Source organism: Tenrec ecaudatus, chromosome 8 (assembly GCF_050624435.1).
Source record: "Tenrec ecaudatus isolate mTenEca1 chromosome 8, mTenEca1.hap1, whole genome shotgun sequence".
Lineage (NCBI taxonomy): Eukaryota > Metazoa > Chordata > Mammalia > Afrosoricida > Tenrecidae > Tenrec > Tenrec ecaudatus.
Window position 1 is genome coordinate 12,669,756 of NC_134537.1, and position 25,266 is coordinate 12,695,021.

General features: G+C 51.4%; 1 protein-coding gene across 1 annotated transcript; it reads right to left on the minus strand.

The window, feature by feature from the left end:
• Positions 1 to 13,002: 13,002 nt before the first annotated feature.
• On the minus strand, positions 13,003 to 24,818 carry SLC22A13 (solute carrier family 22 member 13). The gene is made up of 10 exons (XM_075556040.1): positions 23,825 to 24,818; positions 17,557 to 17,660; positions 17,155 to 17,309; positions 16,791 to 16,959; positions 16,416 to 16,536; positions 16,231 to 16,325; positions 15,787 to 16,001; positions 15,544 to 15,652; positions 14,788 to 15,003; positions 13,003 to 14,570 (listed from the first exon to the last, which is right to left on the minus strand). Exons 1-10 carry the CDS (start codon positions 24,200 to 24,202, stop codon positions 14,438 to 14,440), a joined length of 1,695 nt encoding a protein of 564 aa, XP_075412155.1. The 5' UTR covers positions 24,203 to 24,818; the 3' UTR covers positions 13,003 to 14,437.
• Between the last annotated feature and the right edge of the window lie 448 nt (positions 24,819 to 25,266).

Below are 25,266 nucleotides of genomic sequence, written 5' to 3' on the forward strand. Positions count from 1 at the left end.
GAGACACTCTCTCTGCTTGGACTCCCTGTGAGGCAAGCCACATGGAGCTACACTGATGGAGCAGAGCCCTGGAGCTGGAGGAGCCACGTGGAGACCCACGTCAGTGCTGAGATGCTTCTACCACCACTGAATCCACAAGACTTTCCACCCACTGGCCTGTGATCTTCCTGCATTCAGCATCATTGTATGTGCTGCGTGAGTCTGAGGAGGAATTTATGGACTAGTATCAACATATAGGGTAATATTGGACTTACGGATTTGATTTGGACTGGGCTTGGATGTTTTCTTAATGTACCATTGCTCCTTGACACAAAGTTCTCTCTTACACACATGAGTGTATGAATTCGTTTCTCTAGTCCACCCAGACTAACACAAGGAACTCTCCTGCAAATGTGCTACAACGGAAACAACACACACACACACACACACAATGTTTCCAGAGGTACTACCTTCAAAAAACAAACCCAAAAGATCTCTCTGGAGCAGCCAGGAGCTGGGGCCAAGGGGTTGGGTGGCTGGAAGCAGCCTTGGCCACAGAGGCAGGGAGCCTAGGCTGCTGGAATGTACCACAGCGGTGGGTGAGCACGCAGCCAAAGCGGAAAGGCAGGTGTGGTGGTAATACTGAGTGTACATATGTTACCTTGGAACTGCAGTAGGTGGGCAAAGGAAGCCTAGAGCTCTCTTTGGTGCCAGAAACCTCAGCAGAGACAAGAAGGTCAGGCGTCGGGGTGAGCTTGAGAAGCCACACTCCCCAGAAGGGAACACTCCCCTGATGAGCCCTGAGGAGGTCTCCCATGGAATTCAAACCCACGAGGAGGCGCGCCACTCTGAGAGGCCATGGAAGCAGGAAAAGACAGTCGCAAATGCCGAGGGTGAACAATGCAGAGAGATTACAGAACAGCTCTCTCACAAAGCTGTTCAAAGGTAGAAAACTCGTGATTTCCAAGATGAACTTAACAACCAGACGCTAAACAGGAAGGCACTGAACTTGTAAAAGTGAGAATTGCAATGGTTGAAATGGAAACACTAAACTCAACCTCAAAATCACTGCCATCAGGTTGATCCCAACTTAAAACAACCCAACAGGACAGAGCAGAACTCTGCCTTGGCATTCCCCGAGGCTGTAAATCTCTCACCCAGAAAATTCACTGCCCTCGATTCCATCCTGACTCATAGGGAACCTGGTAGGGGTGGAACTGCCCCCATGGGTTCCCCAGACTATGTCTTTTTACGGGAGTAGAAAACCCCATTTTTCCCCTCAGAGCAACATTGCAAGAGAACAGCAAAATTTGGAAACCACGAGGCCTTATGTTCAGAAAACACGAGCCCCCAAAAGACTATTAAGAAGGAAGCATGGCTAGACACATTGTAATGGAGCTGCAGAACACCGGAAATCCAAAGAAAGAGCTTGAGAGACAGGGAGGGAGAAGACAGGTCACTGATCAATGCACAGCAGCAAGGAGACGAACAATAGAGGAAGTGGAGAGCATCTTGGAAATGTTGACAACCACACCTAACTTAGAATGGGTAAAGAAGCAAAATCCAGACAGGTACAGTTACTGAAAAATTGAGGAAGCCTGCCAGCAATCAACCCACTGCATCAAGCTGCTTCTGACTCCTAGCGATCCCTGGGTTTCCGAGGATGGAAATCTCTCTGGGAGCAGAAGTCTCATCTTTCTCGTCAAAAGACCTGTGCATGTGGAATTTCTCACACTGAGCAGGAACATCCCCTTGGAAAGACAGCTTGAGATGCACCCAGGAGCAATCGGAACCGTCGACCTGTCAGCAAATTCAAATATGTATTTGGATCCAATCATACAAGTCTGTCTCATTTGCAGAATTTGGAGGAAAAAAGAAAAAGATGCCATGAGGGGCAGCAATCTTAGTGGGATGTAAATTAGGTAGGAGAACAATCAGCCGAAGAAGTCTAGTCTTTCTGTGGTGCCGGGTGTCAGGAGCCGCGGGATAACTCTGCAAGTCACACGTGCATGGTACCGTTTTCACGCGTCACTGCGCAATCGTAGCAGAGAACATTCGTGGGGAAGGAGCAGACCAAAGGGAAAGAAAAAATGCCTCAATTCAGGAAATGTCAGAGAGAGAGAAGAAGAAGGAAAACACACACACACCCACCCCCCCACCCCCCCACACGCACGCGCACACACGCACCCACACACACGCACACACACACACACTCACACACGCACACACACACCCACACACGCACACACACACCCACACACGCACGCACCCACCCACACACACGCACGCATGCACACGCACGCACGCACGCACACACCCACCCACCCACACGCACGCGCACACATGCACGCGCGCACACACACACCCCACACGCACGCACGCACACACACACACACACAGGAAACGTGGGTAGAGTAACCCTGGTGGGAGAAATGAGTGGAGGTTTACGGTTAATCTCTAGTTAATAAACAGGGATGGCTAGATTTCAATATTGTTTAAACTAATATGGTTTAAAAAAACAGGGTGACCAATACCAAAAAAATCCAACTTACTGCCATTCAGTTGATTTTGACTCACAGTGACCCTATCGGCCAGGGTAGAACGCGTGTGGTTTTCCGAGACTGTAACCCTTTATGGTACTAGAAAGCCTCATCTGTCTCCCTCTGAGCAGCTGGCGTATTTGAACTGCCGACCTTCTAGTTAACAGCCCAACACATAATGACTATGCCCCCAGGGCTCCCAGGGTGACCAATATTTTCTAGTTTCCCCAGGCCTGTTGTCCTGGTAATAAATTCATAGTGTTTCCTTTCTCTCGCAATGATATTTCAATTTGAATGACAATTTGGTCACCGGGTTAGGAGACGCATAACATTAAGGACCCAAGCATGCTGAGAGTCAAAGGATGGAAAGAGCTCCGTTAGGTAAACCATGGAAAGGAAGCTGGTGTAGCTTTATGACTGCCATGTAAACTAGGTTTAAGACGAAGCATCACTCAGGAGAGATTCACTGTCTAAAGGTCAAAGGTAGGTACACATCACACACCAAATAATTTATCCTATGTATATGTATATGCACCTAATATGCCTTTGGATATTTCAAACAACAATGGGTAGAACCCACAGGAGAAACAGTCAGCCCAATATCATAATAAACCTCTTTCAATGTTTCAGAAACCTTACAAAACCTTAGCCAAGATATCGATTATTTAAATAACACAATTAAGCTTTCTCTAATTCAGCATCAAAAAAATGGCAGTGGCTGGGAATGGCCATTCATTAAATTTTGCATCTACCAATGGAAGAAAACAGATTGACTTTTGTCTCTGCGCATTTCCTGATCTAGATATCTATCCCCTGCTAGTGGAATCATTCCATATTGATCTTTTCAGCCCAGCTTGTTTTGCTCAGAATCATGTTTTCAAGATTCATCCTTAGCGGACTGCGTACCAGCATGTCCACAAGTGGGAGGCGGATGGGGAGAAGAAAATTGAAAAGAGCCTCATTTCTTTTGTGGCTGAGCGCGTTTTTTAAATTTGTCTGTTCCACATTTTATTTATCCAGTAATCTACTTCTGCACATTTGGATTTTATGAATAAAGCATCACTTAGCACACATATATGTTTGAGTCTCTGCTTTCAAGTCTTTGGTTACATACTTACTAGAATTGATGGGGATTGGATGGTAATGCTGTTCAATTTTTTTATCAATTTTTTTAAATTAAAGAAACTGCCAAACTTTTTTTAATAGTGACATCATCTTACATTCCTACCAACGGCGGACGAGGGTTCCTGGCCCCCCCACCTCTCCAAACTTGTTCCCCATTTTCTGACGACTGTCGTATGAATGAGGTGAAGTGGTATCTCATTGCGGTCTTGATTTGCATCCTTAGCAAAGTGGGTGACGAGTCAGCAAGGTCAGTAGTTTGAAACCACCTTTCACCTTGGAGAAAGATGAGGCTTTCTACTCCTGTAAAGATTTACACTCTCTCAAACTCAAAGAGGCGGTTCCACTCTGTCCTCCAGGGTTACCATGAGCTGGAATGGACTCACTTATGGCGAGTTTGTTTGTAAGCATCTTTTCCTGTGTTTGCTGGCCATTCACGCAGCTTCTTGGGAAGAATGTATACTTAAGTTCTTTGCCCATTTTTGAATTGGGTGTCTCTTTTTTTTCTTAAGGTGCATGAGTTCTTTATTGGTTCTAGATATTAAATCCCTACCAGGTACAGCCACCAACCATTTTATCCCACTTCGTTGGTTGTATCTTTGTTGATAAAATCCTTTGTTGCTCAAATCATTCTTAATTTTGATTACAGGAAGGTGTCATCCATAGGAATCCAGTATTAACACTGTAGAATTATCTATTTTCTCCTAAGAGTTTTATCCAGTTTGTTGATTTCACGGAGATGGTGGCACCACAGAACTTGACACTGTCCATACGTGGCTTGATGCAGCCTTTGGCTCCAGGTCCAGCACATGCACCAGGGGGAGCAGGACCTGGTTGGGGCCGAAGGCAGCCTCTGCACGCGCTGCAGGATGGCCTAGCTGGCCTTCGACCTGTGCGACTTCTGTGTCTCCCGGAAGCCGTGGATGGCCTGCGCAGGGAGGGCACAGGTCACATCTAAAGGCTCCCCGGGGAGACATTGTCTCTTTACCAATTTTTACTTCAAATCTCTAGCCTCCTAAACTGTGAATAAATAAAATTTCTTGTTAAGCCACCCACTTGTGAAACTGATGTGATAGCAACACTAAATAACTTAGACTTATTCACTTTTCTGTTGAATCAATTGCGACTCACAGTAACCTTCTAGGATAGAGTAGAACTGCCCCTGTGGGTTTCCAAGACTGTCAATATCTAAGGGAGTAGAAAACTTGATCTTAAGCCACAGAACAGCTGGTGGCTTTGAACTGCTGAGTGTTTGGTTGGTAGCCTAACGGGCAATCGCCTATGTCACTAGTTTGGTAAGGGGAGGGACGCTGCTCTGACAGATACCTAAGATGCGGAAGTGGTTTGGGAATTGGGTAATGGGTAGAGGCTGGAAGTAAAAGTTGAGATTGCCTTGAACACTTATGATAGAATTATGGACATCACAGAAAATTCCAATAAGAGCTCAGAAAGCTAGAGAGAAAGTCTCTGTGGTCTTAGATAATACATATGGCACCATAAAAACATGTTGTGAGAAATGTGGACATTAAATGTGCTTCTGGCGAAGCTTTAAAAAGAATGATGAGCAAACACATCATTTGATGATAGAAGAAGGGCAATGCTTTATATATAGTGTGGCAAAGAACATGTTAAATTATGTTCCAGTGTTTGGTGGAAGATAAATCTTGAATGTTCTTCCCTGTATGTTGTTATCACAAAGTATATTTTTAGTTCAATAATGTAAATTTATAGTTACTTTCACGCCTTTGTTGTTTTGAGTAATGTAGGGCACAACAACAAAATTTTAAAACCCTAAAACAACAACAAAGCAAGCAAAAATTCTCACAACTGACCAATAAGCGACATCCTGATCGAGAAAAGATTGAAGTTGTTAAGGATGTCATTTAATTTGTATTCACAGTCAATGTTCATGAAATTGGAAGTCAAGCATTGCATGGGGCACATCTACGCAAAAGTTTTCTTTTTAAAGGTGTTAAATAGCTAAGTTGTGATCCTGAGGGTTAAGGTGCACTTGATCCAAGCCAGGTGCCACTAATCACTCCAGATGCATAAGGCAGATGGGTATAAAGGAGGTGTCAGAAGAACTGATTTATGAATTATGATGTTGGCCAAGAATCTTGGATATACCATGAACTTCTAAAAAGCATGAGCAAATTTGTGTTTGAGGAACCAGAAGGCTCCTTAGACGTAATGATGGTGACAGTTCATTTCACGTCCTGTAGACGTATGATCAGGAGGGGCCAGTTCCTGGAGAAGGACGTCCTGTTTGATAAAGTTGAGAAAAATAAGAAGATCCTGATTGAGATGGTTGGCACACTGGCTGCAGTAAAGGGTTGGGATATGGCACGGATGGTGGTGGAAGGGGTCTGATATCATCAACCTGCCACCAGGTTGCTGGCTGAATTCCCCAAGGAATCGTCCCGTATCGTGGACTCAGTGTTGGTCTCTTCCTGGTAGGTGGGCACTCAGCAGTCACTGTAGCTACATCAGCCTTGCTGAGTGGCAGTCCATGTTATTGACCTTCACCATGGCCACCATGGCCTCTGTTTTCATGAGCCCATGGGCAAGGACGGGAGTGGCTGGAAAAGAGGGCTGGTATCCATGGAACATATCTTCCTATTTCCATGATTGTTAAAAATCTGCCTCTGCTGAGGTAACCCTTTGGCGAGCATTCATATGAGACATAAATAAATTCACTTCTGTTGTTTATCCATAGAGGTCTACCCATACACTTCTTCATCACACCTCCTTGTCACCAATCTTCCAAACATGATCCTTCCAATTCCTCTCCATCTAGTTGGTCCACAGCCTACGAATCAGTAGATAGCTGCCCATCTGACCACGTCTCCTTCCAAGCAAAATGAACCAACAGATGCATGGCTCGAAGTTCTGCCCAGGAGAGGATTTCCCTCCACTGCTGTCCTTCAGAGACGTGCTGCTGTGTCCACTTTTGAGTGGTGGCTGCATATCTCGCAGAACCATCTGTCAACCTCTTCCTCAGCTAACAATTCACAAAGAACTCCTCCTGATGCCATTGGTGCAGGCTGGGAGAGGGAAGGTAACGTGACAGGAGAGGAAACCGTGGTTGGCATTTGGGTCACTTCTTTGAGCAACTTTCTTGTTCAGGGCCGGTGTGAGTTGAAAGATGGCGCCCTGCTGTGCGTGGCCAACTCTATGATTCCTCTGTAGTCTGCCATCACCCAGTTCATGGTAGGCAGCTCAGATGGCGAGCTGGCCTGCTGGCTCGTGGTACGGCATACTAACTCTACTTGGGCTCAGTATCTAGCCAAAAGGAGAATAGTTAGCGGCAGAGAATGGCAGGGCTTTCATCTAAAATCCTAAAGGTTTGTGCTGTGATTCGCCAATAGGGGTCTGGCAAAGACTCCAAACTGCCTCTCGGCCACTACCACTTGAAGCGCCTTCGGATCTGCTGGATCGTGTGGCTCAGGTGACGAGTGCTGGCACAGCAGCCGGAACCTGCGGCAGAGCCTTCTCTTCTTTGGGGCCCCACTCAAAACTCTGCACTTGTTGAGTCACGTGATACACAGGCTGGAGTAGCACACCCAAATGGGGGATATGTTGCCTCCCAAATCCTACAAGACAAGCAGTCCAATTGTCAGGTGCGGAATAGATTTGAATAGGCACTTCCCTAAAGAAGACATATGAATTGCAAATAAGAGCATCGCAGGTCTAGCGTTATTAGTCATTAGGGATATGCAAATTAAGACCACAATGAATCATCACTAAACACCAAGAGAATAGCTACAAAATTTTTTTTTTAAAAAACCTTTTGATTGTGAAGGCTTATGGAGCAGCACACCAGTTTTACATGTAACAATGCATATTCAATTCCTTTCATCCCATCCGCTGCAACCCCTCCGAGGAGCTTCTCCTCCATACTTTTTGATTCCATGGCTTCTTTCTTTACTCTCTGTTTTGTCCTGGGTAAACGCAGCTCTTCTCACCTCAAAGAGTTGGTAGTTTTAAGGTGTGCATACCTCACTCGAGTTAGTGTTCCGCTGCTGTTTGCCTGGAAATTGCGCCTTGCCGGTGAGTTCAGTTCTAGACCCAAATGGTGACCCAGGGCCATCGTCTTGGTGATTCCATGTCTCTGTCCAATCGTGAAGCCCGGTCTCTTTCATTCTTCTGTGTTCTGCCCCACATTTCCTCCCACTCTACCCTGCAGGAGGAAGTGGGCATCATCTGCTCCTTCCAGTTTCAGGTTCTACAGACTGATATCCGTGTGGGCCATTAGCCCATCGGGATAATTGTTCTATGTGTCTTCCATTTTCATCCCTCTTCTTTCCTCCAGACAGGGAGAGGCCAGTTCCTGCACCTTAGATGGCTGCGCATGCACTTTTGGACTCACCGAAGCCGGACATTTCCTGTGTGAACTATGGTAGTCCATTTCGGAGCCTGGAGACTGTGGTCCTGAGCCGCCAGGCCCAGTGACTCAAAAGCTAGCTCGGAAATTCTAAACTCACCATCACCGATTGCTGGTGAAGATGTGGAGCAGTCCTCATACATTCCTGGTAGGATAGCAAAGTTACACAACGCTGTGGCAAAATAATATGTGGCCGTTACTTATTGCATCAACCATAGGACCCATTAGCGATATTAATTACATTCGCTTGAGAAACAGAAACTAATGTCCATACAAGGACTTGCATAGACACGTCAGAGCAGCTTTATTCCTGATACTGAAGACGGGCCAATAGTCCACATATCCGTCACCTGGTGAACGGGTAAGGAATCCCTATAATAATATACTGCGCAGCAACAAAGAACTACCGAAACAATGAACAACATGAAGGAGTCTTAAAAACAAGATGCTAGTTGAAAAATCAGACACAAAAGGCAGGATACTGAATGATTCCATCCATAGAGCATTCTGGGAGAAGTAGCACTAAGGGCTGAAGTAAGTTCAGTGGCGGTTAGAGGTACACGTTGGGGGGAGATCAGAGTACCAGGAGGCACACAGGAACTCTTGGCTCTATAATCAATGTGGTGATGGATACATGACTACATCTGTGGTAGTTACATAATCTGGGGTCAACTTGAGACCATTAAGAGTGAAGGGGTGGAGTCTAGCCTGTCAATCAGATTGCAGCTTGATGACCTTATTTGGAGACTCAAAGGAGATAAATAACTCACTGGAGGCGGGACACACAAACTCTTCCTGTAAGACTTTCTTGTTAACAAGCCACATGGAGTTACGCTGATGGAACCGGTGCTCTGGAGCTGGAGGAGCCCCATGGAGAACCACACCAGTGTTGAGATGCTTCCACCACTACTAAGTCCACAAGTCTTTCCACCCACTGGCCTGTGATCTTCCGGGATTTGGCATCATTGCATGTGTTGTGTGAGTCTGAAGAGGAATTTACAGACTGGTATTGAACATATGGACTAATATCAAACTTATGGACTTGTTCTGGACTGGGATTTTTCTTAATATACAATTACTCTTTTATATAAAGCTCTTTCTTATACAGATATGAGTGTCTCTGGATTTCTCTAATAAACCCAGACTAGTACAACATCCAATTTTCAAAACTCACTGAACTCTACATTCAGAAAGGGTCAAAATTTACCAAAAATTACATACACCATATCTCAATAAACGCGATTTAAAACAACAGCAACACCCCCCCCAAAAAAACCAAAAACATTACTATAATGCAACTTGGTGGCTCATGGTTAGGTATTCAGTCTTCAACTAAGGCCCAGTGGCAAGGCCAAAGCTGTCTCTCAAAAGAGGAGGTTATCCCAAGGGCTACAGGGGGCTAGAGTGGACAAGAGCAACTTCACATGATGGGAGGGAGGGGTGCTTTCCTCAGAGATTTGGCCTCCAGGTTTGGAGCCAACTTGCATAGCCTGGCCCGGCAGGGTGTCTTAAGCCTCGCCCCAGCATCACCTAAGTACCTGCAGGGCCTGGTGATCCGTGAAGCTCTAGAACACTTATTCCCCTGAAATGATCCCAAAGGTCCCTGGCCAGTTCACTGCCCAAGGCAATCGGTTCTCCATGTACAAATGAAGAAACGGGGGCCTGAAAAAGGGAGACTGTGCACTGTCCAGGAGCGGGTTCCGCCAGAGGGCAGTAAATGGCCAGGTGCCACACCTGAGAACTCACGCTTCCTGTGAGGGTGGCCTGCTGCTTCCATACACTGCCCGCAGCTGAATGAGTCCAGGCAGGCTCCTGTGCTCATCTGTGCTGAGAACGCAGCCCCGCAATAGCCACGGGTCATCGTCATGGCCACCCTCCACACCCTCCCAGACCTTCCTCCCTGGAGATAGGCCCACACTGAGGCCAAGCCAGGGCCCACCTGACCACAATCCATGCTCCCGCTGGCTCTTGGAAGCAGAATCCTTGGGTTTCTTTGGTAGCCAGGGAGTCGTGTCACAATGCAACGGGGAGGTTCTCAGGGTGGGGTGGGAATTGTGAGGGGCAACATTCCATTCTGGGCACACATGGTGACAGCAGGGACAAAATGAGGTAAGGCTGAGACCATCCTCACGCCAGCCGGCCCTGTGAGTTCGCTCGTTGTTAAGGCAATTCTCGTGCTTGCCCTGAAGGAAATCTTCTCCATTGTTTTCCAGACGGACCTGTTCGTAGTTGTGTCTAAAGTTTTCACGGGCAATGACGTGTCTCTGCTCACATTCTCTGCCCTGTCCCTCTGCCACACTTTCCTGACAACCAGCGCAGGTCACAGCTGTTTGCATCTGGTCTGTACCCCCTCCAAGTCCCTGATGCCAGCTTCTGATGACTTGGGGAGCTCATATGGTCAGTCTTTTGAAGGAGAGAACTGGGTGGGCCCTGAAATGATTGTTCGCGGGGAAGCGCAAGTGCCTGCTCTAAGGAGCCTGGTGGCACAGCGACTGAAGTGCTCCGCGGTAGGCGGCAGCTCCAGCTGCTTCCCAGGAAAAAGATGAGGCGGTCTGCTCGGTAAGATGGACAGAAACTGGAAACCCCAAAGGAGCATGGTCAGAGGAAGACAGCCCCCCGACAACCGAAAGGCCAGGAGGCAAAATTGTACGGCGGTAGTATATAGAGATGATAGAAACGTCATTGAGGGTAGGAAAGATAGGAGACGGAATACAATAAAGGAGTCAGACACATTTTAGAGTGCCATGCTCACCTCAGCCCCTCTTGATGGACCATGTGGAGCTGGGAGAAGAGTGAGAGACAGAGAAACTTCACTATCATGGGATATTTATAAGGTAGCCTGAGACATGTATATTCAGTAGTTACATGCATCACAAGGTGAGTGGTGTCTACATTAAGGTCTCTGAGCTCACAGGTGAGGAAACTTAATACCTGCATTGGGGGAAGGTTTAAGGGGGTTGTGCATCACGGGGGGAGGGGGGAGCAAAAGGATCATGTCTGCTTCTATAGGGAGATATAATCAACCATGCGCTCCCTTTAAGGGGAGTATCTGTGAGTTTCCGACAGAGAGGTTCTGCTCTGTCCTACAGGGTCACTGTGCGTTGGAATCGACTTGCTGGCAATGGATGTATATGTGTTTTGCACAACTTTAGTTTCCACCTCTCTGTGGCCACAGCACTGTATTCCTCCAGCTGTCACCAGGCCTCCCCCCAGGGACCTGGTCAACCGAGTGGCCAGCCCTAGGCCTCCACACTGCCTGCTGCCTCTTCTGCAACAGCACTTCTGGAACTGGTGGGCCCAAGCTGGCTGGCACCATGGGCATACCCACCATCAGGGAGGCGGATGGATGACCAGGGTTGGGAGGCAATCTTGTCCCTGTTGACACAAGACCCCAGGGCTCTGACCCAATCTCTGGGTACAGGAGAACTTCAATCAAGGGTGGGGTTGAATTTCCACCAGCTCAGTGAGATGAAGGCTCACAGTCTAATTTCCAGCAACATGATTTCTTGTAGACACGAATTCACAGAATGAATATCACACCAGCTCCAAAGGTGTTCTTAGTAGAAAAATTAAAAAATCATGAGGTGTTGTCTGTTTTCCTTGACGAGAGACCGAGAAGGAGAATAAATGTCAGGGTCCTTAGATACCCTTGGGCTGCATGCTTAGAAGTGAGGGCGCTCATGGGCCTGTCTCCCACATACCTGTCACATCTCATCAGAAACGTGGAGGCCGCGGTTCGGCAGCCAAGATGAAGTTGGGGCTACCACCTCTACCCCGAGGGGTTGTAGGCCAGCCCTGGGCATACTCGGAGTACCTGAGAGGGTGGGCCCTGCCTGGTCCTGTAGCATATAGGCCCTGCCCTGCCTCAGACTCGGGACCCTCTGCCTGAACTGGATTGCGACCATTCCATCTGATTCCTCCACTGGAGACCCACAGGAGTAGGAGACCCCATAGAAGGAGCTGGGTCTCTCATCAGTCCAGAAACCAGGCATTGAAAAGCCTTGTCCAGATTGGGGGTGAGAGCAAAATCCATTCAGGGTCTCCTTACCTCGACCTCTTATTTGCCTCAGCTAGGAGGGTTGGAAGAAGAAAGAGAAATAGGCTCGGCCTTCAGGAGCTCCAGATGTTGGGGGACATGGGGAGGGGTGAGCAGAATGGAGGCAGGATTTAAGGCTCCATCCCTCAGGGGCTGCACTCCCACCACAGCAGAAGAGTGAGGGGTGGACGCTTTGGCGGTGGAGAGTTTGGAGAATTGCCAAATAACGGCTTCTCCCTTTTCTGACAGTGGGGTGCTAGGAGGTAGGAATTGGATGAGATTAGAACTAGTCTCTGACAGGTGTTGGGAAACTGACTAGAAAAAGCTGGTAGGGAGATTGGGAAGTTGAAGACCCTCATGAGGCTGATGACCATGGAGGCAGTGACTGGCCTCTCGCAATGCTGGCAGGATAAGTTGAAGGGAGAGAGAAGGCAGATAACCTGGCTCATTCACCCACGACTACTCCTAGGCTACGTAAGAAGAGGGAGCTTCCAAAAGAAGCTAAGGGGGTGGAGGAACTGTGAAAAGGAGAGACTGCCTCCCTCTCTCTGTTTCACTTTCCTGTTTAGGAGACACACTCAGGAGCTGGAGGAGTCATGTGGAGATGTGTCTACTGCCACTGGATCCACACGACTTTCCACCCACCGGCCTGTGATCTTCCTGCCTTCGGCATCATTGCGTGTGCTGTGTGAGTCTGAGAGGAATTTATGGACTAGTATCGGACTTAGGGCTAACACAGGACTTGATCTGGACTAGGCCGGGGTATTTTCTTAATATAAAATAACACTTAGATATAAAACTCTCTCTTACACACACACACACACACACACATCCCCCTCCCTGAAGCAAGATTGGCTAGAAAGACCTTTAAGGGCTGAGCAAAGAAAGGTGCCAGTGGCTAGTCAGCACTTCCGCACCTTGTGTAGGGCCAAGATGCACGTGGTTCTCGTAGGCTTTTGGTAGCTTGATGGGACCTCATCCCAGAGACTATGTGGGGTGAAATTTGGGGAGCAGAAGCTGAAGAAAGGGCCCAAGGGTTCAACAATGCAGAGGATTTCTGAAAACCCACCAGTATGTTCCTCTAGAAGAGCCAGATTTTGGAATCCTGTTCTAGAGGATGAACTAGTGATCAGTATATTAGTCCAATTGACTAGAGAAACAAATCCAGAGACACTCATGTGTATAAGAGAAAACTTTATATCAAAGACCAATTGTACATTAGCATCCCAACTCAGTCCAGATCAAGTCCATAAGTCCAATATTACCCCATATGTTGATACTGGTCCCTAAGTTCCTCTTTAGATTCATACAGCCATGCAATGATGCTGAATACAGGAAAATCACAGGCCAGTGGGTGGAAAGTCTTGTGGATCCAGTGGCGGTGGAAGCATCTCAGCGCTGGCGTGGGTCTCCACGTGGCTCCTCCAGCTCCAGGGCTCTGGCTGCATCAGTGCAGCTCCATGGGGCTTGTCAGCAGGGAGACAAGCAGAGAGAGTAAAGCCATGTGGGCAAGGCCTTATTGGCAGGCTAGATTCCACCCCTTCACAAGTTGACAGGAGATGATGTAACTGCCACACTGGGCTAGTAGTATAAACCGAGAGGGAGAGAGCTGAAAACAGTAGCATGTAGGAAGACCTCTGTCCTTCCCCCTTTCCTGGTGTGGACCCTGGTGTGGAAGTCAGAAGTAGCAGAGTTTGAGGGGAGGAATGGCCAAGGAAGAAAACAAATGCCCCCTCCTTCCTCACTGCCGGTCCCTGAGTCACAGAGAGGCATGAGGCGAGTGTGGACCAAGGGGTTGAAGGGTCTTTGAGTGGACTACAAGTCTGAAGCCTGGGTGTGGAGGGGACATAGAGTCTGCTCTCAGTGGCATCCAATGTCCGATGGGGCTGTTTCTTAGCCCAAGGGCAGGTGCAGGCACGAGAAAGTACTGGCCTCCTGTCCTCATAGGCCTTTTGTCCGCCTGCTTGGCTGGAGCCCACCACTTCACAGTCCTCCTCCTGTGTCTGCAGACTGGGAAAGGCTTTCTGTTCCAGGCATGGGGTGGGAAGGGTCCCGATCAAAAAGACCAAGAGAGCTGTATCCCCCACAAGACTCCCAGAGCATAGGTGAAGCCCGAGATGAGACCCAGACCCAAGCCCCAAATGGAGCATTGGGGATGGGATGCCTGTCAGGGGTTTGGGAGATGAAAATGGTGAAGAAGGCGGGGTCTGTTCTTAACTGATTCTGGAATTGGGCTCATCCTTGGGGTCTGTGGCTTCTGGTCTCCACAATCAAGCTTGGCCTTGCCCTTGGGTCTTCAGAGGTCACAGCCATGCCCAGGGGGGAATGTTGAGGCAGGTCTCCTGCTACTGTAGGACTGGTGTTTAGAAGCCACCTTTAGAAGTATGTGCTGCTCCCATAGACCACCTCTGGGCTGGACGCTCTCTTGCTGCTCCCATAGGCCACCTCTGGACTGGACGCTCTCTCTGTGGCTACCGTTCCCTTTTCTGAAGGTGCTGGCTTCAGGGACCTGGAGGGAGTAGAATGTTGTCATTGGCTGGACCGGGAATTGATCCCCTGGTCATGCCCTGCATTACCCCTTCCCCAAGTAAGGAGGAATCTGACCCCAAAGTCAGATGACAATGGCTCCAGCAGGCCCCACTGGTGGTCTCTAAGGAACGACAGGCTAACAGGGAGGCCCTGGGGGAAGGACCGCCCAGCCTTCAGAAAATGAGGATGCATCTTACCGTGGGCCAGAGTCCTGCTCCAGGTCCTCGATGGTGTCCTTCAGGGTCTGGCCCCGTGTCTCTGGCAGCAGGATGCAGAGGAAGCCCACGATGATAGGGAGACTGCCGTAGATGAACATGGGGAGGGCCGCGTAGTACTCCTCCAGCAGGATCACTAGGGGTGTGATGATGCCTCCGATCCTGGAGAAGATGGCCACCAGGCCCATGCCCGTCTGCCTGCGGGGAAGCCCACGTGGACTGAGCAGCCCTGGCCTGGACTGCAGGCCCCAGCTCAGCATTAGGGCAGCCCCGCCTCGAGGGGGACCCCAATGGTCTGCAGGTTCTCCAATTCCTCCACCTCCGCCTTGCCACACGCACTGAGCTTACACATCCCCCTGTAAGCCCTGTCCGTTCCACCTTCAGGTCTCTTCCTTGAGACCGGACAGATGTATGGGAGACAGGCATACAAAAGCGACACCTCTCCTCTGCCCCCTGCCCTCTCCCCCCCACATCCCATGTGTTTCTTCTCTGAAGCCACTCACACTCCACATTCCAGCCCTGACCTGGTAGGACATGACCCACTTCTCTGTCCTCCTCCAGCCTAGGGACGATGTGAGAGCTCATACTAGATTTCTAATGACCTTGGCCCCATCCACGGGTGCTGCCACCACACCACATGAGCTATTTGTGGACTGGTGATGGGGAGGGCAGGAGAAAGGCTGACCTCGTGCAGGGGTTCGGGAGCGGAGGAGCGGAGCTTGCCCCGGCAGCCCTTACCGGATAATGGTGGGGAAGAGCTCAGCAGAGTAGACATAGGAGATGGTGAATCCTGCAGCCGTGGCAAACTTCCCCACCACGGCCAGCACAGTGACCACCACAGGCAGATCTGGGGGCGAGGGGAAACTTATCAGCGCTGCCCTGTCCACCCAAACCCCTCACCCCTCTGCTCCCAAACCTGGGGAAGCCGTCACACCCACCCCTGACAGGGAAACAACATCCATAGGATCTAGGCTCTGGTACCTGCTGGGATGAAGATGATGATGATGCACATGAGGCCGCCTAGAACCAGGGTCCCCAGCTGGCTCCACTTGCGACCCAACTTCTCCATCATAAACATGGTGGAATAGCGAGCAGGTACCTCAACGGCTCCGAAGATGAGCTGTGTCAGGTAGATGTCAAGGCCAAAGTCCCCGACTTGGAAGCTCAAGCCAAAGTACACCAGGGAGTCCACAAACCTGCAAATCACCCGAGAGTCCCTGTCACTGCTGGAGGATGGGCCATCTTACCAAGATGGAGGAGCCCTGCCTTGGGCAGGAGACAGAAGCCCCACAGGGGAGAAACTCATTCCGACAGGCTATCTCAGCCAGAGAGCCACCACCCCGCCAGTTCAGTGACATAGCAGGCCAGGGCAGCCCTGGGTTTGGTCCTCAGGGAGGGGGATAGGATGGGCCCTACTGCACTTACCAGACACAGAAAAGGACCAGAGTCATCCTCCTGAGCTTGGGGTGTCGGAAGAGATCCAGGGCATTCCCCGAAGGGCCCGTTTTCTCAGGAACCAACTGGAGGGAGATGGAGCATGAGGGACCCGGTCGAGAGCTCTGTGCAGGTCAGGTTGGGGGACAGAGCTGGCCCAGGGCTGCTGCTGGTACCTGATTCAGGAGCTCTGGGGACAGTTTCCTTTTATTGACCGCAGCTGCCTTCTGGATAAGTTGTTTTGCTTCCTCTGTCCTCCCCCGGATCAGGAGCCACCGGGCAGACTCCGGGAGAGCCCTGTTGGCCAGGAGTGGCTGTGACCATGGGGTTCCCCTGGAGTCCCCTGGAACCAACCTCTTTCTCCAAAGAGCCTTGGGGACTGGTCCAGGGCACACTGGTCCAGGGCACTCCATACCGCAGCCTTTGTGGACTCCATGTCCCGAGACTTGGGGCCCCGTCTATGTCCTGCGGGGTGAAGGTGGATACACTCTCCAACCCCACCACAGCCCAGGGGCCTGGTGGCAGCCTGGCCCTGGAACATGCCTCCTCACCAGATGTAGAAGAAGAGCAGGAAGGTAGGAGCGGTGCCCGCGATCTGGAAGAGCCGCCAGTGGCGGACGCCATAGGCTAGTCCTGCTAGTGCCATCTGCCCGAGGGAGAAGGTGCACTGGGCCAACACCACAGCCTGGGTCCTCCTGGAAGGTCCCACCCACTCGGTCACTGTGGGAAGAGAGAGGCTGGGACCTGGATCTCAAGAGACTGCACACTCACCCCTGCCTCTCCCCAGACCCTACCCTGTCAGAGCTGGAAGCTCCCTGGCAGCCCTAGAAGGTCCAACAGGAAGCCCTGGGCTTTGGGGAACCCGCCACAGCGGACAAACGTGGCTCACGTCTCAAGGGCATGGGACACACTCACGCAGGGAGACATTGCTGAAGGTGTAGCCGGAGACAGCGGTGGCCACGGCGAAGCGCAGGGCTGTGTAGAGCTCAAAACTGGGCACAAAGGCCGTGCCCAGGCCAATGAGGGCAAAGAGCAGCAGCTGTACCAAGATGGTCATCTTGCGGCCCACCCTGGGGGAGCAAGGAGGCACGTCTGCCGGGGCACAGTGCCTCCTGGGAATTGATCCGAGGGGGAAGAGGCCAGGAAGACCCAGTCCTGCCCCAGAATCTCTGCCTGGAGGAGGACACAGTCTTCCCCGGGACCTCATCCGAGGGCCAAGGAAACACAGCTTGTGTTCTGGAGCCTTGCGTGAGGGGCACAGGGGCAAACTAGGCCCTGGGCACATTGCCTAAGAGCAGGCGAAGTCAGGGGTCTTACCAGTCACAGACAGGCCCAAAGATGAGGGAGCCCAGGAGGAGCCCCGCCATGTAGATGGATTGCGAGGTCTCTTTCAGGTACTTCCGATCGCACACCAGGTCAAACTGAGGCAAGCACGGGGAGATGGAAGTCAAGGGCAGGGCCAGGGCCATGTTTTCTCGCTCTCTACCTTCCATGCACCTCACTCAGGATCTGCAGTTCCCAAACTGTGTGCCGAGGCACCCCCGTGAACTTGCGGGGCACAGCAGGATATTTTAAAATGGAAAGGGTAACACAGCGACCGTTGCCATTGTCCAGGATCAGGCAACATCCTAGCTCAGGCTAGCTCGCAGATCTTGCTAACATGACCCCGTCCCTGTGTGGCAGACGCTGTTCTTGGCAATGGATGTAATCAGAAGCAAGTGCCATGTGAACAATCAATGTGGGACCCCACCTTTCAAAATCAGCAGCCGCTCTCTGGGAGAAGACAGGGCTTCCTACGTCAGCCGAGTTACAGTTGCAGAAGCCCCCAGGGACAGAGAAGTGCTGCCCTAGAGGATGCTGGGAGTTGGCCTTGACTCGATGAACGTGACCTTATCTGCCTGCATAGCAGCTTTTTGATGCAATGGATTAAGGATGGACCCTTAGGCCAACACAGCTCAGGTGATCAGGAGGGGCCAGGGACAGACAGGCAGGGAGAACACCGCACACCCACACAGGCGGGGAGGGAGTCATGTGACCACAAGCTCAGGAAAGCCCAGGGTTCTTAGCAACACTGGAAGCATGAGGACAGATCAGTGTGGGGGCAAATTCTCCCCAGACTCTCAGAGTCGGGCCTGGCTGACACCAGGGCTTTGAGCTTCTGGCTGTGAGTCAGTCTTGCTTCACGCCACCTAGTGGTGGTGATTTGTGATAGCAGCTTAAAAAAAGACTACTTGACAAAATAATACTTTATAAATTATCAAGGGTCCATGTGGGAGTGGGGAGAGAGAGGTAAAAATGAGGAGCTGATACCCAGGGCTTAAGTGGAGAGCAAATATTTTGAGAATGATGAGGGTAACGAATGTACAAATGTGCTTGACACAGTGGATGGATGTATGGATCGTGGTAAGAGTTGTAGAAGCCCCCAATAAAATGATTAAAAAGAAAATAATGAAATTAGAGCATTTTTCTTTTGACTCAGTGGTAGGTGTCTTTCAAACAGCTCTAAGTTAGGGATATCAGGACTCGTTGCTCAGTTGAATGAAGTAAAACAAAAGAACTGTAAGCTGTTTTGCTTGCCCCAAAGACACCATGTATAGAAAGCCCTGGGGGAAGTGGTTAGGCATTGGGTTGCCATCCTCATGGTCCCCAGTTAGAAACCACCGGCAGGACCTCTGGAGGAAGACTGAGCTTCCTACTCCATAAAGAGTCACAGTCCAGGAAACCCACGGGGGGCGGGGGGGGGGGGAGAGCGCGCTATGAGTCAGCATCGACCCAAGGCAGGGAGTTTTCAGCTGTCTTTGTTTTTCAAAAGACACCATGTACAGAATCTGGACACATTCAAGGATGCAGCAGTTGGGATGGACCAAGACTGCCCAATGATTGCCCTCCCCCCACAAACGTCCCTCATCCACACGCAGTGTGGATAGTAAGGAGCCCTCACACACCCCTGCAGGAAGGAAGTGAGGACACAGAGAGAAACCCACAGACAAAACCTAACGGAGAGACAGGCTGGGAGACCCAGGGGGCCACAGGTGTATGCAGGTTACTCTGCACACTCATGCATTACATTACGTCCTGGGTACCATGCAACCACTCCAGCCAACAGTGTTTCAGGAGGAGTAGCATAGGTGAGCTCTCCCCAGAGCTCAGGAGCAGAGCGGCCCAGCAGGGAGCTACACCTGCCGCATGCTTGCCCGGAGCCAGAACTGTGTGAAGTGCCTTCTGTGTATTATTCCATAGCATTCTCACCACAGTCCTTGGCTTAGCAAATCTCCGGTTCATAGTGGAGGAAACAGGCTGGAGAGGCTAAGCCAGCAGTTCTCAACCTGTGGGTCTCGACCCCTTTGGGGGGGGTCGAACGACTCTTTCACAGGGGTTGCCTAAGACCATTGGAAAACTTATTTCCCATGGTCTTAGGAACCGAGACACCACTTCTCTATCCATCTCCAGGAGGGTCCGTCCATATGCAGATATGCCCATAGACGAGTACCCGGTGGTAAGACTGCTCCCCATGCTACGCCATGCTTCAAGACAAAAGTTCATTGATTTGCCATTAGAAATAAATATTTCAAAATGTATAATTACAGTGTTTTTGTGATGAATCACTATGCTTTCATGATGCTCAATTTGTCACCATGAAAATCCATCCTGCCTCAGATATTTACATGACGATTCATCACAGTAGCAAAATGACAGTGATGAAGTAGCAACAAAAATAATTGTATGGTTGGGGGTCCCCACACATGAGGAGCTGCATGAAAGGGTGACGGCATGCAGAAGGTGGAGACCCCCTGGGCTGAGCAATGACGGCAGAGCACACGCAGAGGCGTTGGGACATCCTCTTACCCTCAAACCAACCACACCGAACTCCTTGTCATGGACTCAACGCTGACTCACAGCGACCCTACAGGGCAGGGTAGAGCTGCCCCTGTGAATTTCCGAGACTATGGATATTTTACAGGAGTAGAAAGCCCCATCTTTCTCCTTAGGAGTGGCCTGTGGTCTCCAACTGCTGACCTTGAGGTTAGCAGCCCAAAACAGAATCACTGTGCCGCCAGGGGTGGTGGGGGTGGTGTGTGTGTGTGTGTGTGTGTGTGTGTGTGTGTGTGTGTGTGAAATGAACTGAAGGCTAAGAGAATATTTGCTGACTAGCTGGCTGGGTGAAAGAACACATGCCCTTGGCCACTGAGCCAGGCACCATCTGTTAAATAATCTTCAGCAAGACACGAAGCAATCCAGGAGCCGCCAGCGAGTTGCTACTTCTGTTCTCAAGGAACACTGTTAATTGGTAAGAACTTCCATAAGTGTCAAATGATTAACTGTAAAACCGCACTTGGGTAATGAACAAAGCAGGCCAGGCCAGGACAGAGGGCTTGAACGTGTGCCATCTGCATCTGTCCAGCTGGGTTTTGTCCAGAAGCCACTGATTGCCTTGAGAGTGAGGTGCTAATCAGATGAAACAATACTGATAAAGGCTCTCTCCTCTCACAGAGGCAGGACCGAGGGGCTGTGAGACACTTGGTCTGTGAGCCGATCTATGGCTCAGCTTCCTGAGGGGGTAACATAGAATATACAGTCTCTCCTGATGAGCTTAAGGGCATCACGAGAGGGTTAGCCCAGGAGTCCTGGTGGCGCAGGAGTTAAGCACTGGAAACACCGGCTGTTTCAACCCACTAAGCCCTCCGTGGGAGAAAACGGTGGCAGTCTGTTTCCATCAAGGGTACAGCCTAGGAAACCCCATCAGGCAGTTGGTTCCCTGCTGCCCTACTGGACCACTCTGGTTGGAATCCCCTGCACTGCGGTGGGTGGCCCCCTCAGCACAGGGACCGTCACCTGGGAGCTCTTTGCATGTGACTGTTCAGATGAGGGTGTGCTGGCCCCTGTGCTCATGGAGCTCACAGCGGGTGACACAGGTTGGTAGTTCCCCAATTTCATGTCAGCTGGATAAGTAAGTGCCAGGGGTGGAATCTAGTGTGTCAATCATGTGGCCTTCTTCTGAAGATTCTGGGAACGTCCTCTCTCTGCCTTCGTCTTCCCATGGACAAGTCCCGTGGAGACGTGAGAGGCCCTCTCACTGCTTCACCTTCCTGTTGAGGAGCCACACTTGGAGTGCAGGAGGAGCCACGCGGAGACCCGCACCAGCGCTGAGGTGCCTCCACTGCCATTGGATCCACAAGACTTTGCATCCACTGACCTGCAATCTTCCTGTGTGACTGCGTGAGTCTGTAGAAGGATTTCTGGACTAGTACTGGATGTATGGGCTAATATCGGACTTATGGACTTGATCTGGACTGGGCTGGAATGTTTTCTTACTATACAATTGCTCTTTGATAGAAAGTTCTCTCTTAGACCTATGTCCCTGGCTTTGTTTCTCCAGTCAATCCAGCCTAACACACACAGGACATCCCAGTGGTGTTAAGGCATGGCTGGCCAGGAGCACACCCCCCCCCCACCCCCATCGCAGCAGCTGACAATCCCTTACGCTCACAGAATCCTCTGCCTGAATTCATGCAAGGTCATCAATCCCGGGAACAGCAGCAGAGTCGGAAGCTTAGAGAGGCGTCAAAGCTTGTCCGGGCTCATGTAGGGATGCTGTACCCCAGGGGTATGGAGATGGAGAGGGTGTGAGTGGCCATCCACCTTTGCTGTTCCAGCACCTATAGTCGATGTCTCTGTCTGGGGTGGCCACAGGGATCCTCAGGACCTAGGCTCCTCAAACCCTGTCCTCCCTCCTTCCGCCAGATCCCAGCACATCTGGTCCCTATTCTGGAACCTTCAGTGGCTCTCCTTGGCCTCCAAAAGAAAGTCTCCCACTGACTGAGCTGCACTCTAGAACAAAGCTTGGAGCTATCATGCGGTACAGGGCACAAAGTGCCAAGAGTGTTTTCCTGGGAAGGCTACAGTCCGTGGGAGGGATGGGGGCAGACAGAGGTCACTGGCACCACCCTTGTGCCAGCAGTGTGGGTTGGTGACTGAGGAGAGAGGGCCATAGAGGGTGACAGCATCTCATCAAGCACCCCCGATCCTGCCCACCTTGCTGCCCCAGGCATACTGAATAGACTCCTGCCCTCCAGACTGACGTTCTGTTTCTTGATGGACATCAACCTTTCTTGTGGACATTGTTCTCTGCAAAGACCATCCCTTCTGTATCAAGATTTTGGGGTATCTTGCTGATCAACTCTTAGGCCACCTTCTTTATGAAGTTGTCTGCGTCCTCCCTCTCCAGAGGGAGGCACATTCTGGACATCAGAGCCCATCCAGTCCTTTCCCCTCTACAGGGGACCCAGGTTGCTGCTGGCCCCTGGAGTCACCTTCCCTGCACACAAGGACTGCTCAGGCTTGGAGTTTATAAGCAGCCTGGCACAGGGCTCTGACCAAGGGCTAAGGTGGACCCGGAGCCATTGGGAAGGTCTCCTAGGACCTCAGGATGGCATTTGGCCAGAGGGGCAGGGATGTGTAGCTGAGGGCATATGCAGAGCATCTGGGGGCCAGTGAAGACTAGACCCTATGATGGAGGATGATGCTGGGGCTGATGGAAAGGTCAATGAGGGCCAGATAGAACAAAGCTGGGCTAGAGCCCAAGACTACCCACGGGCCACCCAGCTCTTGTGGTGGAGTGGACAGGACAGTCAGGAGGAGCTGGCAGGACATAGGCCGGGACTGCCAGAGCTCAAGGGGCAGGCAACATGCTCAAAGTGAATGTTTAATCTCTGGACTCCAGGTCCCCCTCGCCTCACAGCCTCAGCCTTTGCTTCCATAAAGGTCAGAAGATTCGGGCCTCCCTGAGATGCTCTGTTCCCCCCTGCCCCCCGCCCCGGCCGGCTTTCTGGATGGTCTCACCTCCCTCCCTCTGGGGTAGGGAACTGGGCAGCAGGAGGCCTGAGCTCCTGGAAGAGGGGCCTACTACCAACTCCTTCTGCTGCTGGGGCCCCTCCGTGCCTCAGTCCCACCTTTGGGGAAGCCACAGAGTGGGGCTAATGATTTCAGAAGGCCCCTCTTTCTCTGAGGTGGCTGGGCCTGGGACTTTTTCTGCTTGCTGCCTGGGTCTCTCCCAAGAGAATGAAGTGGGCAAAAGGGAATAGGGGGTTTCCTTGGGAGTTGTACACAGGTACCAGGCAGACAGGCTCTGGAGCCAAGACGCTACCAGGTGGGAGAACCCAGGCAAGCAGGCAGGCGGGCAGAAAGACAGCCGGTCGACAAGGGACAGTGACCTCGTCAGAGAACTCGGCAACCAGGCAGACACGTGCGGGTGACTGAACACAGGTCTCAGAGCAGGTAGACAGGAATGGTGGGCACAAAAGAAAGGGATGGGGCAGAAAAACAGAAGGGAAAACAGAAGTGGAGAAGGTGACTGGGTAGATGGGCAAAGGGACATACAGTGAAAGGGACAGACCAAAGGATAGGTACAGCTGTCTAGAGAGACCAGACAGGAGGACAACGGACAGAGATGCGAGCTGGCCGATTGGCCAAAGACCAATGGAAACAGCAACCAACCTCCCGGGGGGAGGAAGAGCAGCCGTAGCTGCAGGTGCACAGGATGGACAGAACCAAGACAGACAGAGAGCAGGCTGAATGGCAGGCTTACCTCGTTCAAGAGGGATGGGGGCCTGCCTTCAGGATAGTCCCAGCCGCTCGCACAGGGCTGCGTCTCATTGAAGCGGTGGCTGAGGATGTCCCCCAGGCTGGCGTTGGCAGGGGGCGGCCGGAACATGAGGCAGCTCTTGGGGTTGCCACTGGCATCGAGAGGCACACTCAGGTTCAGAGGCAGCGGGGCGCTGAGGTTGAAAGGGGGGTTCTTGACCCAGTCCACTGAGCAGTGGTGCGCCTCGTCTAGGACCATAAACACCTGCCCGAACATGTAGAAGGCTGAAAGGAAGTTAGGGATACTCAGGAGTACTATCAGTTGTATCTGGAAACGACCCAGGTCCCCAATCTCAGCCAGGACCTGGGCAAATTGGGCCATGGCTGCAGGCCACCAGCTCTTCAGCGTGAAGCCACCAGGCAGCTCCGTATCTTCGCTCTGAGGGCACCCGGTCCCCTGGGCAGCGATGGCAGTTGCATTAATGTTTAATCCGGCCTGGGCCAGCCCCACCTGTCACCACTCTACCCTGGCCTGGGAAGGGGAGCACATGATGGGTTGGTAGAATCCGGGGATGTTTTGTCGACTGAGTAGTACAGACTTAGAGCTCTGGAGAGGGCCTTTTCTGCTCCAGCGCACGCAAGTGACTGGCCAGAGCTTACAGGGTTGAGTCAACCACCCTTCCCTGGCAGTGTCCTCCAAATGCAACCAGACTGCTTATGACAGGAGAAGCCAGCGTCTGACGCGCACTCACCACTGGGCCCTGAGGAGTCTGTCGCGAGATCAGCAGAGTCCAAGCCTGCCAATGAACTCCGCCGGCAGTTACAAGCTGGCCTCTTGACCCTGCTCCTCTGTGGCCCTCAGGTATGGGGGAGTCTGGCCACCGGAAAGCCAGGAAACCCCCAGCCGTTTCAGTCTCCTGCCCGTTCAGCCATTACCATGGAGACAAGAGTTGCATTGGGAGCCTCTAATCAAGTACAAAACCCTGAGCACACACACTCCTGTGATAAAGAGGTGCATGCCGCACCAGAGTGAACCCCGGTCGCTTCAAGCAAGCCCAGCGATAACGACAGGGACACCCAGGACAAAGTCTCCCTGTACAAGGCTGCTGAGGAAGCCCTGCGGGTGACTGCTCTGAATCTCGGGGATGTCAAGGCTGGGTGCAGGCAGAGCGAGGCAGCTGGGCAAGTTAGGATGCTGACACCTCTGGGGCCCCGGGGAAACTCAGGGTCTCAGAGAAGAGTGGTCTCTCAGGTGAAAGGCCCACTCTATCCCCGCTGGGGGAAGCCTTCAAGTGTCGTGGAAGGTAGGGGAGAATCAGAGGAAAAATCCACATGTGCGTGGAAGGACACCGACGAGAGTGCTCCCAGGGGCTTGTGCTGGCTAATCAGTTGGCCTGTGGTTCAGGACAACACAGGTGGGTCGTGGTGGAGCGGCAAGGGCCTGAC